Source organism: Eimeria acervulina, genomic scaffold, assembly GCF_000499425.1.
Source record: "Eimeria acervulina Houghton genomic scaffold, Eah_scaff821, whole genome shotgun sequence".
NCBI lineage: Eukaryota > Apicomplexa > Conoidasida > Eucoccidiorida > Eimeriidae > Eimeria > Eimeria acervulina.
In genome coordinates, this window is record NW_013547123.1 from 1 (window position 1) to 14,587 (window position 14,587).

The 14,587-nt window shown below is 58.6% G+C and overlaps 1 protein-coding gene across 1 annotated transcript; it reads right to left on the reverse strand.

The window, feature by feature from the left end:
* Nucleotides 1-989: 989 nt before the first annotated feature.
* Nucleotides 990-14,304, reverse strand: EAH_00049950 (glutamic acid-rcih protein, putative; the record flags this gene model as incomplete). Its single annotated transcript, XM_013391306.1, has 7 exons — nt 990-3,105; nt 3,338-4,011; nt 4,181-4,571; nt 4,727-6,127; nt 6,401-7,553; nt 7,842-7,843; nt 8,378-14,304. 7 exons carry the CDS (start codon nt 14,302-14,304, stop codon nt 990-992), a joined length of 11,664 nt encoding a protein of 3,887 aa, XP_013246760.1.
* Nucleotides 14,305-14,587: the final 283 nt, after the last annotated feature.

Below are 14,587 nucleotides of genomic sequence, written 5' to 3' on the forward strand. Positions count from 1 at the left end.
TCTGCACAGAGAGCTCGCCCACCTGTTTTGTATATATATATATATATATATATATATATACACTTTTAACCCTTTCTAGGGGATCTGGACTCGCTTGCCTTCAGCGGAGAAGAAAAAGGACAGAGCTGCTGCTGCACTGGCTGCTGATCTCCTGCTGCAACCAGCAGCAACGGGAGAGGAAGCAACGGCTGGGGGGATCGACAGCTAGCTGCAGCTAGCTGTCGCAGCTAGCCATCGACCGACCCACTGGTGTGCCGCAGCTAGCTGCTGCAGCTAGCCGCCTATCTGCTGGCTAACTGTAGCGAGCTTAATAAACAATCAGGTGTCTCCTTGTCGCTCTATAGCCAACCAGGTGTCTCCTCATCTCCGTTGTTCTAAGCGCTTTAACCCTAAGCTGGGGGCGTAGGCCTACAGGGCCTTTCAAGGGTGTGTGTGCAAGGCAGGGCTTAGTTTAAACCCTAAAGCCTAAACCCTAGACCTGGTGTATACAGAAGAGTAGGGTTTAGGGTTTACGGTTAACCACCTGCTACCAGGCCAAAAATCCTAAACCCTAAACCCTAAGCTGCTTGTAGGAAGCTTTCCAGCGCAAGCACTGAGCTGTCTGTCTGTACACCCGAATTAGAGAAAGCCCCTGGCTGCCAGCAAGCCCCAACTCCCTAAACGCTTGAGCCTTTTACCCCTAAACCCTAAACCCTAAACCCTAAAGCCAAAACTTATGGCAGAAGCGCTGCCGTCGTAAACGATTGACTGACTGCGGAGCTAACCACACACTCTAAGCAGGACGGAGGGAGATACGGATGATACGCATTTAGCTGGCTAGCTAGCTAGCTATCCAGGTAGCTACCCAGCTAGCTAGTTAGCTAGCCACGGGAAGAAACACAGCTGCTGAGGATCCTGAGGTGTACACGCACCACCCAGCCACTGCAGCTAGTTTAGGAAGCGGTGCTGCTGCTTTATCTGCTCGAAGCGAAGTGCAGCACGCCAGACTACTACTGGTGCTGCTGTTGATGCTGTTGCTGCTGCCGAATCCCTTGCTGCGAGGGCAGGGTTTCTGCTGTTAAGTGAAACTGCTGCTGCGGCTGCTGCGGCGGCATATAGTCCCACGTAGAAGGCGCGTGCAGGTGCTGCTGTTTGGCGAGTTGCTGCTGCTGCTGCTGCTGCAGAAGCATTTGCTGCTGCTGCAGCACGTGTTGGTATTGCGAAGGTTCTATGAGCAAATACTCATTGCCCTGCAGCACCGGCATGCTGTGGGGCTGCGAGTTGGGGAGCAGCTCGCTGGGGTGTACAAGCAGCAGCTGCTGCGGATGATGGCTCTGAAGGCTACCTTGTGCCGCGGTTTGCTGCAGCAGCAGCTGCTGCTGTTGCAGCTGCCCCAGCAGCTGCTGGTTGTTCAGCAGAATCGATTCCAGCGTGTCAGGGCTTTGGAAGGGTATGCCGAAAGGGCCCTGACTGCAGCTATCTGCTGCTGCTGCTGCTGCAGGAGTGCTGGCAACATGCTGGAGAGGAGTATAGACAGCGGAGTGCTGCGGCAGATAAGAAGCACTCAGACTGTCGCGTCCACGGTCGGTGAGGCCCCCAAGAGACGCCCAGTGCTGCTGCTGCAGCTTCTTCTGCTGCTGCTGCTGCACCTGTGGATGTATTGAGGGCGGGAAGGAGAGCGGCACCTGCTGCTCCTCGCGCTGCTGCTGCTGCTGCTGCTCTAGGGTGTCTCCCGAGTAGGGCCACACAGAGGTAGGGGCAGGGTTTGCTGCATACGTGATAGGGGGTAATATGTCTGATGCTGCTGCTGCTGCTGCTGCCGCTGCTGCTGCTGCCTCTTCTGCTGGCAAGGGGGACACCGAGAAGGACGGCACAGTTAAGTGCTCAGCTGCTGCTGTGAGTCCTGAAAACTGCTGCTGCTGTTGCTGCTGTTGCTGCTGCTGCAGCCAGGAGCGCCTCATAGACTCCTGTGATGCCGCAGCAGGAAGTGCTGCAGCACCAAGGCTGTGGCGGCTGGCACTGCTGCTGTTCGTATCATGCTGCGGATAGTAAGATAGATTCAGCGTACTGTCGTCTTCCTCTGCTGCTGCTGCTGCTGCTGCTGCTGCTGCTGCTGCAGCAAAGGCCGGGTTGCTCTCTGCAGACTGTCTATGCTGATTCGACCATCTACCAGACATTGGCGTGCTGGGAGGAGGTGTAGACCATTCTGCAAGCTGCTGCTGCTGCTGTTGCTGCTGCTGTTGCTGCTGATGCTGCTGCTGCCAAGAAGCAGCAGCAGCAACAGCTCCAATGCTCTGTCGGTGGGGCAAGGTACTGTTATATAGCAGCGTCTTCTCACTCGGGAGCACCACGGCGGGGGCAGTGTTGCACTTGAGCAGCTCCCTCAGGGCATCGCTCCGCTGCTGCTTGTGTTGCTGCTGCTGCTGCTGTTGCTGCTGCCTTGGCTGCTGGGTGGGTTGCTGCTGGGGCTGCGGGATATCTGGGAGTTGTATAACGGAGGCGTTGCCTCGCAGAGGACGGACAGTGTGAGAGAGTTGCTGCTGCAGCTGGTGCTGCTGCTGCAACCGCGCTGTCTGTGGGGTGAAGGAAGCAGCAGCAGGGATCCTACCCGCAGACGTCAAGCGCTGCCAAGCATCATGGCGCCCCTTCTCCAGCTGCTGCTGCAGCACCGGGTCGAGTTGCTGCGCTCCATAGGAAGGTAGAGAGGTTAGGCTCTGCGAACGGGGAGGCATGCTGTACATCCGCTGCTGCTGCTGCTGCTGCTGTTGCTGCAGCTGCAAGTGGCGCGCAAAGGGCGAGGCTTTCTGCTGCAGCAGAGGCCGCAGCGAGGTCCCCAGCGTTTGTGGGGGCCCCACACGAACTGCTGGCACGGGGATCGGTGCTGTCGTCTCCCCGAAAGAGGAATGGTAAGGCCTCAAAGACTGCCCAGTCAGACGCGCCCCAGCAGCAGCACTTCGAGTGGGTTTGCTGCTGCTGCTGCTGCTGCTGCTGCCTGCTGCTGCTGCTGCTGCTGGTGGTGGAGGCACTGCTGCTGCTGCTGCAGTGCTGGAACCCGCAGCAGGCTTTGAACGAGGGAGGATATAAGAAATGCCGCTGCTCAGGGCACTGAAGACCGCTCCCGATCCCCTACACAAAGAACATAGCAGCAAACAAAAAAAGCATGAAGACAAAGGCAGCTGCAGATACACCGCAGTCTGAATCGCTGGCAAATCTACAGAAGCGACAATAGCGGGGCCAACGGAGTGTATATACACTCCAAATGAAGCTTGCATCAGTGTAGAGGGCACGCATAGAGGCGATGCTGCAGCAGCAGCACCAGCTGGTGCTGCTGCTGCTGCTGCAAGGGACATGCGCCTACCTATCCAGCTGATCTAGAAGGCCCTCAACAACTGCTGCTCCGTGTGCGTCTGCCACTCTCTCGACAGCTTCTGCTGCTCGTGCTGCTGCTGCTTTGGCTGCTCCTTCTCCCGCACTTGCAAGGTGTCTCAGTGTTAGGTGAAGGCCTGCTGCTGCTGCTTCTCGTGCTGCTGTAGCCAAAGACAAGCCAATGCTGCTGCTGCTGCTGCTGCTGCTGTTGCTGCTGCTGCTGCTGCTGGACACCGTAGAGGCGGCTTCCCAAAGCCGCTTAGGGGGGCCCTCTGTTTGCTGCCGCTGCTGCTGCTGCTGTTTATGCTGCTGCAGGTCCCCCTCCGCGTTGCATGCAGGAGTAGCACTGTGGCTTCTAATAGCAGCTGAAGGCCGCGCTGCTGCGGTGTCTGTCCCCTGCGGAGTGTCTCTGGAGGAAGGTACGCCTGTACTGCTTGCGCAGCTACTCATTCGCGTGCAGTCTGCAGTGCTGCTGCTGCTGCTGTTGCTGCTGCTGGGGGTCCTCGAGCCGCTGCTGCCTCGGGGAGTGGGTGCTTGGCAGAGGCGCAGCTGCGGCGGAGGGCGGTGCATAGCCTTAAGGAACTGCAGCGGCTGCTGCGGCAGCAGCTCGCTGCTGCTGCCGGAAGAGACAGTTTGCAGCAGCAAATGGTCAAGACCAGCAGAAGCCTGAGACAGAGGAGACAGGCAAAAGACAGCACTCCGCTCAACAGCAGCAAATGCACAGAAGCAGAAAGGCAAATTTAGCGTGGGGAGCAGCTACTAAGAAGCTCGGCGATACGCTGCTACTGCAGCGGCAGCAGCAGCAGCAGCAGCAGGGAACCCTGCTGCTGCTCACCTTCACTATTTTTCTGTATGGCACGTGAATCCTGCAGGCCCCTCTTAGGCGCTGTCTTCGGCTCTTGTCTGCCCAGAAGCGGGGGGCGATGGTTGCTGCAGCTTTCTTCCAGGATTCCTGCTGCTGCTGCTGCTGCTGCTGCTGCTGCTGCTTCTGCTGGTCATTGAGATGAAGGGAAAGTAGCTGCTGCTGCACGCAGCCGTCTCCTACTGCAACAAGGTCTCCTTCTTCCGTGAACAGCAGCAGGCGGGCCCCCTCAGCAGCAAATGCAACGCCACAGAGAGGTACTTTGCTGCCCTTTGCATCCTCCCCATCACCAGCAAAGAATCTCTCGTCTTCTATTAACTCGAAAAGCGTAGGAGGGGCAGCAGCAAATTCAGCAGAGTCGCCGCTGCACAGACACCCGAAAAGCAGGAGACACAGGCAGGAATTAGCACGCTGTGTTGCTGCTAGAGGAGCTGCAGCAAGGAGCCACCGGCAGCAGCAGAAGCAGCAGCAGCAGCAGGCCTGAAGCTTGTGCTGCTGCAGTGGGGGGGGCCTCCTTACCTTGAAACAAAAGATTGAAGGTCGCCCCACAGCCACAACTCCCCCCCCTCAGACAGAGCTGCGCTGGTAATGCCGCCGGCAGCAATCTGCTTGATGCGCGGTATCTGCTGCTGCTGCTGCTGCTGCTGTCGCTGCTGCTGTAGGGTCTCCCCGGTAAAGGCGGCAAGAGAAAGACGCACCGGTGGTGCGCATGCCGCTGCAGCCGCTGCTGTTGCTGCTGCTGCAGGAAGTCCTAGGCAGTTGTTGGTGTTGCTGCCCCAGGTGTACAGACACTGTAGGGACCCTTCGTGCTGCTGCTCGCCGGCTGTGCCCAGAGAGATGGTGTGCAGCGAGCCGCAAGCAATCAGAGAGAATTTAATAAGAGACTCCACAAAGAGACACTTCAGTGGATCCTCCTTATCTAGTAGCGAAGCAAACCCTGCAGCATCTGCTACTAACAAAGTCGCGGTAGCCCCTCCTGTTGGGGCATATCCCAGGCCCAGCCAGCCTTTCGAAGCTCTGCTGCTGCTGCTGCTGCTGCTGCTGTTGTTGTTGTTGTCGCTGCTTGCAGCAACGAGGGAGTGAATTAGGGTAAGGCGGCTTAAAGGCATGCGGGAGAGGTCTAGCAGCAGCAGCTGCTGCGGAGACAGGATTGTTGCTCTCTCGCTGCAGAAGCCACACTGACCGTGGCTGTTGCTGCCCCACACAAAGAGACACCCTTCTGCTGTAAGAGCTGCAACATGTGAATTCCCGCAAGCTACCTGCAGCAGGCGCTGCTGCTGCTGCTGCTGCTGTTTGCCCGTGGCCACAGAAACAAAGAGCTCAGGAGACACTGCAGCAGGTCGATCCCTGCTGAGGAGGTCTCCAAGCCCCAACACACCGTTCGCGTTGTTGCCCCAGGTGTACAGACATCCCGTTGTTGTTACCGCAGCACAAAAGTCAGGGCCGCATGAAACAGCAGCAAAAGCTGCAGCAGAATAGGAGGGGCCTCTACAGATAGAGGGTGCAGTGCTGCTTTGGCTGAGCAGAGCCGGTAAGAAGACCCGATTTTCCTTCTGTCGCTGTTGCTGCTGCTGCTGCTGCTGCTCCTGCCAGGCTGCTGCTGCTGCTGTCACTGCAGCCGCTGCATGCGAGCGAACTGGAAAGTCGAGCCAGGAGAAGCGAAGAGATTCGCTGAGGCCGTAGTCCCTTGAGTGATCTGCAGGGTGTCTCCGCAAGGTGCCGCTGCTGTCTGCGCTGCTGCTGCTGTTGCTGTTGCTGCTGCTGCTGCTGCTGGGTTCAGCATCGTCTACACAGCCATCAAGAGACCCCCATGCGAAAAGGAGACCGTCAGATGTAACTGCTGCGCTGTAATGGAGCCCCGCAGAGACACTGGAGACAGTCCCCGGTAGCGCCACCACTTGCTGCGGCTGGCAGCAAAACCTGCAGCAGCAGCAGCGCAGCAGCAGCAGGAACCGGCAGGAGCAGCCATGCAGCAGCAGTGTAGCGGCACCAGAAACCAGCAGCAGCAGCAGCAAAGCAACAGGGGCAGCAACAACGCCGACCACAACACCAGCAGAGGGCCAGAGCGTGCAGGAGGAAGGTGCAGGAAGGCAGCAGCAGCAGCATTGAAAGAGAGCAGCAGCCCTGGGAATGCGCAGGAAGGCAGCAGCAGCAGCAGCAGCAAAGAGTGTAGCAGCAGCAGCCAGTACCCACCAAACGTCTGTCCCTCTTGCTGCCTTAACGAAGTTGTCTCTTTCTTCTAAGACCGGGTCAACAGGAAAGTACGCCGCCTCCCCGAGGCCCAGGGCCCCCTTCTCATTCAAGCCGCATGCAAACAGCAGCGGCCGGGTTTGCTGCTGCCACTGCAACCACTGCAGCACATGCTCGCAGCTTTCTCCCCTTAAGACGTACGGAGGCAAACACAACGTGCACTCGCCCCCACTGACAGCAGGAACCCCGCAGCTTGACTTCGCTCCAGCTGCTGTTCCTGCTGCAGCTGCTGAACCCGCAGCAGCAAGACCTGCAGCAGAAGCTGCAACAGAAGCTGCAGCAGGAGCCGAAGCAGATGCTACAGCAGAAGCTGTAGCAGGAGCAACAGCAGAAGCTGCAGCAGACGCGGCAGCAAGGGCTGTAGCAGAAGGAGGAGCAGCACCACCGAGGACAGCTGCAAGGGCCCACTCTGCTGCTGGGTCTCCTCTATCTCCTCGGGGACATACAGCAGAGGCCCAGTGAATAACAGGGGCCCCCAGTCTCCTGATGTTGTAGAGAACGACGGCGCATGCAACATGGGGCTGCAGCAGAGGGTCCGGTAGATGGCAATGCCGGTGCTCAGGGTACTTTGGGGTGTACGTACACCCGAAGAGACGCGAAGCTTGTTCATGCTGCTTCCTAGCAAGGGGAGATGTTGGGTGAGCCGACTCGGATGGGACCAGGACAGCTGGCTTTTGCTGCTGCTGAGCAGCCGTAGGGCTGCTACTAGGCAAAGCAACAGCAGCAGCAGCACCATCAGCAGCAGGAGTGCTGTTCTCTCCCATGAGGCCAGAGAAGCCCTTGCAGTCTGCTGGAAGCACTCGCTTGTCTACAGAAAGCAGAGGCAGCAGAGGGATGTGGCGAGGGACGAGGTGAGGGGGCCCCACAGGTAATGGGCAGACGCTAAGCCTCAGGCGCAGCACCCGCAGTAGGTCAGTATACACCCCAACACGCGCCGTTGCTGCCGCTGCTGTCTCCACGAAACAGTTGAGGATCTCACTGCTGCTGCTGTTGCTGCTGTTGCTGCTGAGGGCAGCGTCTGGGACTGCGCAGCTGCAGTAGGCCATCAGCAGCAGCAGCCAACTTAGCACAGAAGCAAAGGGATGCCCCGCCCCCTCTGAGCAGACGCAACATCAGCAGAGCAGCAAGCGCTATGAGCTGACAGGCAGCAGCAGGAACAACAACAACAACAACAACAACAACAACAACAACAACAACAACAACAACAACAACAACAGCAGCAGCAGCAGCAGCAGAAAGAGCAGCAACAACAGCCGCAGGAGCAGCAGCAGCATGCACTTGCCTTCAAGCAGGGGGCAGCCGTAGTGCCTCTGCAGCACATCAAGGGCTGCCATCAGCCTTCTCTTCGCGGAAGCAGCAAAGCCCCGTCTCAGTCGACACAGGCCCCTGAGAAAGAAGCACAAACACCCTTGATTCGCTGCCCTTATATGCTTCTTCAGCAGATAGCCCAGCGCTTGGCTAGGGCGCAACTAGCTAACTGGCTAGCTGCTTGTCTCCTCAGCAGCTGCAGAGCAGAGTAGATGCAAGCCCCAAGCAAGCCCCGCCACCTCCATAGCTCGTCACCTCTGTAAATATCGAGCTACCCGGGAGGAGAGCTAGCTAGCTGCGTAGATACCGAGCTGGCTACGCAGGCAGCCAGCTAGCTACGCAGATACCCGGCTAGCTACGCAGATAACTGGCTAGCTGCGCAGCTAGCCAGATAGGTACTGGGATAGCTAGCTAGCTACGCGGATAGTTAGCTAGCTACGCAGAAGCTAGGCGTTTGGGCGGTAGATACGGCTACCTTGCAAGGCCCTGTGGCTAGCCAAGAAGAGAGTTTCCGAAGCTAGAGAAGAAAGTGTGGATGCAGCAGTACGTCTGATGGTTTAGGGTTTAGGGTTTGGAGAGCACAGAGTCCTAGGGTTTAGGGTTTGAACTCACAGGACAGCGGCGAGAAGAGAGCCTTGGGGCCCTCTGGGGGGGCCCCCCAACCGAAGCCCCTCAACTGCATTCGACAGAGCAGCAAAAATGTTCAGCTGGTGCTGCCTGAGGCTGCTGCCTGGGGCGCAGAAGCCTCCATCTAAGCCAAAGGGAACCACTAGCCGAGACACATCGGAGTCTCCTGCTGTTGCTGCTGACGCTGCTGTTGCTGTTGTTGTTGCTGCTGCTGGTCGCCTCGCTGCAGCGGGGCACTCGGCTTGCTGCTGCTCCGGAAGCCCCGAAAACCCTAGCCAACTATCAAACTGCAGCAGCAGCAGCATTAACAGCCGCAGCAAGTGATCGTCTGCTGCTGCAGCGACGCCGTCCAGGCGACTCCCCAGAACAAATCCGTGCTGCTGCTGTTGCGGCTGTTGCTGTTGCTGTTGCTGCTGCTGCTGCTTGCGGTATGCCTTCCACAGGTCGGGCTCTGGCGGCGCCAAGGCGCGCAACAGCAACTGACAGAGGAGGCCCCCCCTGAGGGTTGCAGGAACTGCAGCGAGAAACTCAGGGCTTAGAATCTGCGCCACAGCTTCTGCTTGGGGCCCCCTGGGGGCCCTTAGCGGATGCAGCAGGGGCCCCGTGAGGTCAGGGGCCGCAGGTGGAGACGAGCGATGAAGTCGCCTCCTTCCGAAGGGAAGTGCAGCAGCTGCTGAGGCCCCGGGGGCCCCCAGCCACCCCCAATCCAGCAAGGGGGCCCCTACGAGGTATTCCTCTTCTGGTGGCTCCGCAGAAACAGCTTTTAAGGGGCTGCATGCATCAGGAGGATGCAGCACCAGCTCAGCAAGCAGCAAGACAGACACACAAGCCGTTGCAGACGGCAAAGGAGACTTCACCGCCACTCGGCCCCACGGAAGCCGCTGGGCTGGTGCTTCGTTCTCCTCTCCTGTTGCTGCATCTGCTCCTGCCCCTGCTGCTGCTGCGGCTGCCGTGGCTGCAGATGGGGTGGCGCAAGGCCGAGAAACAGGTGCGTAGCGGCAGATAGACAACGCGTGCTGCTGCTGCTGCAGCTCCTCAAACAGAACAGAAGGGTTCTCGAGAGCGGCAGAGAGACAGCAACGCAGCAACACGGGCAGAGGCAGCAGCAGCGAGCTGAACGCATCAGCACGGAGCAGAGAAGCAGCAAGAGACAGACAGACACGGCGGTGGAGCAGCAGCAAGCAGCTCTCATGCACACCTTTTCCACCCTGCGCAGCCTCTGCTGCTCCTGCTGTCGATGCTGCTGCTGCTGCTTCCTGCTGCAGCAGCCGCTGCGCCCCGCGCGAAAACGCCCACAGAGCGGCGCAGCTAGAGAAGTGATGACAAACAGCAGCAGGGCTGCAGCAGCAGCATGCAACTTGCTGCTCGTACCGCAGCACCTTCTGCAAGGATTTGCCTAATAAGACGCATGCAGTTGCAGTGGCAACGACTTGAGCACTGCTGCTGCAAAAAATCTGCTGCTGCTGTTCGTCCTTAGCAGCAGCAGCAGCAGCTGCTGCTGCTGCTGCCTCGCTACCGCCTCCCCACTGGGGCAGCTGCGGCGCCTCCTGGTGCAGTAGCAGCAGCAACTCATCTAGCAGCAGCCACATGCCCACACCAGCAGAGAGACCTCCCTGCCGTAGAGCCGCCTGTACTGTGGGGCCGTCTGTGTGAGGCAAGTGCCGCTGCAGCAGGGCCTCTGCTACAGCCTTGGCACGCCGTCTCATGCTGCTGCTGCTGCTGCTGTTGCTGCTGCAGAAGAAACGGCTGTATTTAACACTTCCCTTCGGCAGCACAGCGAGGGTCGCCGACTCAATCGGGGCCCCCTCAATGGTGGGGGCATTCACCTTAGAGGTCCAGACGTAGGCCTCTCCGGTGACGAAGTCTGCTGCAGGTGTCTCCCCCTCAAAAGTGCTTGCTGCTGCTGCTGCTGCTGCTGGCCACGTGGGGGGAGCTGCTGCAACTCTACAACGATGGCAGAAAGCGTTCATGCTGCTGCTGCTGCTGCTGTTTCTGCTGCAGAGTTTCGCCTGGCTAGCTCCTGCTGAAGCACAGCAGCAACAGGAGTGCTGAGAGACGTGGGGACAATGATGAAGCGGCTTCCAGTTGCTTTGCTGCTGTTGGTTTCTACTATCAGCAGCAGAGACCGAGAATGATTCTGCTGCTGCAAGGAAAGCCTGCTGCCTTTGTTTCTGCGTCGCTGTTGCAGACACCTCCACCGGCACGAAGCAAGGGAGCGCATTGTTAGCCTCATATACAAGGCCCCACACTCGCTGCTGCTGTTGCTGCTGCTGCTGCTGCTGTTGCTCCTTCTGTTGTTCTTGGCTGAATTGGAGCTGCAGAAAGCGCTGCTGTAGCCGCCAAACTGCATCTCCTGCAGCCTCAAGAGCAGCGGCCTCTGTACACAAGACCCCTACAAAGGCAGCAGCAGTGTGGGGCAGTGGCGGCAGTGGGTCTGTGAGTGCTAACGGGGCCCCAAGTTCGTGCTGCTGCTGCTGTTGCTGGTGTTGTTGCTGCTTCTGCTGCAACTGATCATGTACGATGGCGCATGCGCCACCACGCTGTGCTGCTGCTGCTGCATCTGCTGCTGTTGCAGCTTCTTCGCAACCCATTGAGTGGCGCTGCAGGCTGAGAGGCAGCACCAGCTGACCTCCTTGAAGGTGCTGCTGCTGTATGGGACAGACAAAGAAGCAGAGACCTCCTGTCTCCAGCAGCAGAAACAATGGTGAGAGTGCAACCTGCGACTGCCTCCACAGGGCTACTTGTGCTGCTCGCTGCTGCTGCTGCAGCTGTTGCCACAACCTGCTGCTGCTGATAAGCTGGATCAACACGCCCTGTATGCAGATCCCCTGCTGCAGCAGGTCCCTCAGGCGCCGCCGGTAGGATTGAAGCAACGATGTGTCGCCGCCGCTGCCGCTGCTACTAAAAAGCTGCTGAAAGTCGGAGAGAAAGAGAAGAGTGCTGTCTCTTCGAGCAGCTGCACACAGACTCCAAATGCTCCCCCCCCCGATGTCTTTGTCGGGGTCTCCTTTGCTGGTAAGGGTAGCCCCTGCGGCTGCGCAGCCAGCACCTGAAGCTGCGGCAGATGCTGCTGCGGTTGCAGGCACTGAGATCTGAGACGGCGGCGGCTGCTGCGGCTGCTGCTGGTACTTCCACTTGTCGATGCTTTGGCTGCGGAGGCGTCGAAAGGTGGAGGCGAGGCCTTGTCGGCTCAGGCTCCGGACAACAGAGCCGCTATGGTGCTGCTGCTGCTGCTGCTGCTGCTGCTGTTGCTGCTGCTGTTGTTGCTGCTGCTGGTCTGCCTCCACTTTGGGCCGTGACATTCGTGCTCTGCCTCGCAGGAGGAGGCCCCTTAGCTTACTTGTGCTCGGCTGTAGCTGCTGTTGCTGCTGCTGCTCCGTAGAAGATAAGCCCAGCAAACTGCGGGCTGCTGCTGCAGCTGCCGTTGTCATGCTGCTATTGCGGCGGGGTAATGGAGCCCTCGAGCTTCCGCGGCGCTGCTGCTGCTGCTGCTGCTGCTGCTGCTGCTGCTGCTCTCGAGCTGCAGGGGGCTTTCTAGCGTCCCGACAGCTCTTGCAGGCACAAGTCAGCAGCCGAGGCAGCAATGGAGTTGGGTGCTCCTGCTGCTGCAGCAGCAGAGCAATGCATGCAGCGGCAAACTGTTGCAGCTCGCGCTGCACTAGCAGCAAGGCCCTCTGCCACTGGATGCACCGCAACAGCTGCTGCTGCCGCAGCTCAGAGGGGCGCTGCTTGATTGTCAGCGGATCATGCTGGTGCTGTGTCTTGCTGCTGCTGCTGTCGCGGAAGAAAAATGAATGCGTGCAGGAAGGGAGGGGAAGGACGTCTATCAGGTGTACAGACAGCGCCACTACTAGCTGCTGCTGTCCTGACTCGCTCGTGTTGTTGCTGCTGCTGCTGCTGCCTTGCTGCACCTGCACCTGAAATGTGGCTGCTTCTCCCACGCGACAGCACTGAATGGCGCGAAGGAGCAGCGCCTCTCCTGCTGCAGTCCACGCATCGGCATCTTCTTCCTTATCCTCTGGCTGCTGCTGCTGCGGCTGTTGGTGCTGTTGGTACTGTTGCTGTTGCTCCCGCTGTTGCTGTTGTTTCTGCTGCTGCTCGAGGAGGTAGAGGTACGCAGGATGCACGTGCAGCAGCAGCCGCTGGGATTTCTCAGGTTTGCTGCGGACTGCTGCTGAGGGACTGAGTAAAAGCGAGGGAGTGTGCACCTGCACATCAACGATGCAGCAACAGTGAGCAGGTGGATATGTGCTGCTGCTGCTGTTGTTGCTGCTGTTGCTGTTGCTGTTGCTGCTGCTGCTGTTGCTCTGGAAGAAGAGATGAGCTTTGGTGCCACAGTTTAGAAACGGTGTGCATGCAGGCTCCTTCAAAGATGCATGCAGCAGCAGGGAGTCTGCTGCGCCGTCGCTGCAGGCATCAGACGCAGTAGCAACAGATGCAGCAGCAGCAGAGCCCTCCCTCATCCCTTCGACTTTCTGAATGCTGACGTAACCTAGGGGTTCCCATTGCTGCTGCTGCTGCTTCTGCTGCTCATACAGCAGAAAAGAACCCTCTCTCAGGGGGGGCAGGCCTGTTTGCACGACTCTAAGCAGGGGTCCTTTTGCTGCAGCCGCAGAAGGCTCTGCAGCAGCACCATCTGCAGCAGCAACAGCAGCAGCAGTGGCCTGCAGCAGAGGCTCTCTTTCGAGGCTTTCTTTACGAGCATCAGCAAGGAGCTGTTGCCTGTCTTCCTCAGATAGCAGCGGGCTGGTTGGATAAGCCCCCCCAACAGCAGCGGCAGCAGCAGCAGCAGGTGAGCAAGCGTCCTCTCTGCAGACGCTGCCCTCTTCGGAAACCTCGGGGCCGCACAAACCGCAGCAACACGACTGAACTCCCGACTGCGCTGGTGGTGGTGGTGCTGCTGCTGTTGCTGCTGTTGCTGGGGCCATTGACGCTGCCAAAGCCGCAGTCAGACGAGACGCTAGGCTGACGTATGGGCAGTCTGTAGCAGTGCGCTTCTGTAGCTGCTGCTGAGCGCCTTGCTGCGCCTGTGGCTGTTGTTGTTGCTGCTGCTGAACTGTTTTCAATAGCACTTGGAGTGAATCTCCAAACAGCCTCTGCAGCCTCAGCCACTCAATCTGCCACAAACGAAGGGGCAACCCATCAGCAATCTGTACGGCAGCACTGTCTTCATTCCCGTGCTGCTGCAGTAGCCGTTGCTGCTGCTGCTGCTGCTGCGGCTGGTGCTGCAGCAAGCCGAAGACAGCAGAGTAGAAGCGCTTTCTCCACAAACAAGCTGCCACCCAAGGATTAGGAGGAGGGGACACACGCAAGAGCGGGAGGCCTGAGCAGCTATTCTCTGCATAAACATCGGGAGGTTTGCTGTAGGATACGCTGCTGCAGCAGCGCAGCACGGGTAAGTCATGCTCGCGGTCGCAGCTTAGAGGCGTCGCAATTGCAGCAGCAACAGCATCGGCTTCTGCTGCTGCTGCTACAGAAACCCTCCCCCACAATAGTTGCAGCTGAGAAGCAAGCTTGTGATCTATGCAAACCAACTGCAACTGGGGCCCCCAATGCAACGCCGCCTCCCTCTCAGGGGATCCTGAAGCAAGCTTTCGTGAAGCGCTTCTTACCCAAACTTTTACCGGAGGCCCTGGCCTGCCTTCAATCTGCAGCAGCAACGGAACACGCCCATTAAGAGCATCCGCGAGTTCCGATTCGGAAAAGGGGGTCGACCCCAGCTGCTGCAGCTGTCGCCGCAGCAGATGCTGCAACTGCTGATACAGCTGCTGCTGATCCAGGTGACAATCCGCTCCATTAATGGTGTTGCTGCAACCATCTCGGGCATGCTGTCCCTTGTAAAGAAAATGCGTTCTTGAATCTAGGAACCTGCCTCGCGAAGAGGAGTGCAGAGTGGTGGGAGCGGCCCCCATTTTGTATCATCAGCTGCAGCGGCAGCAGCAGCAGTTTCCATAAACGGGCGCACCTGCTGTCGTTGATGATGCCAGTTTTGTTGCTGTTGCTACTTTAGCTGGAATATCTTGAGAGGGCCCCCCCCTGCGACCGTTGCCCGCCGCTGTCGGGCCCAGCCAGGGGCCCCCAGTATCCCAGTCAATGTAGGTGTAAAGTGGGTGACAGAGGAAACTGGAGGAAGGGAGGATGTTAATTAAATTAAGACAAAGGGGGTTTGCGTAGCAAAGAGCTGGAAAAGGAGTA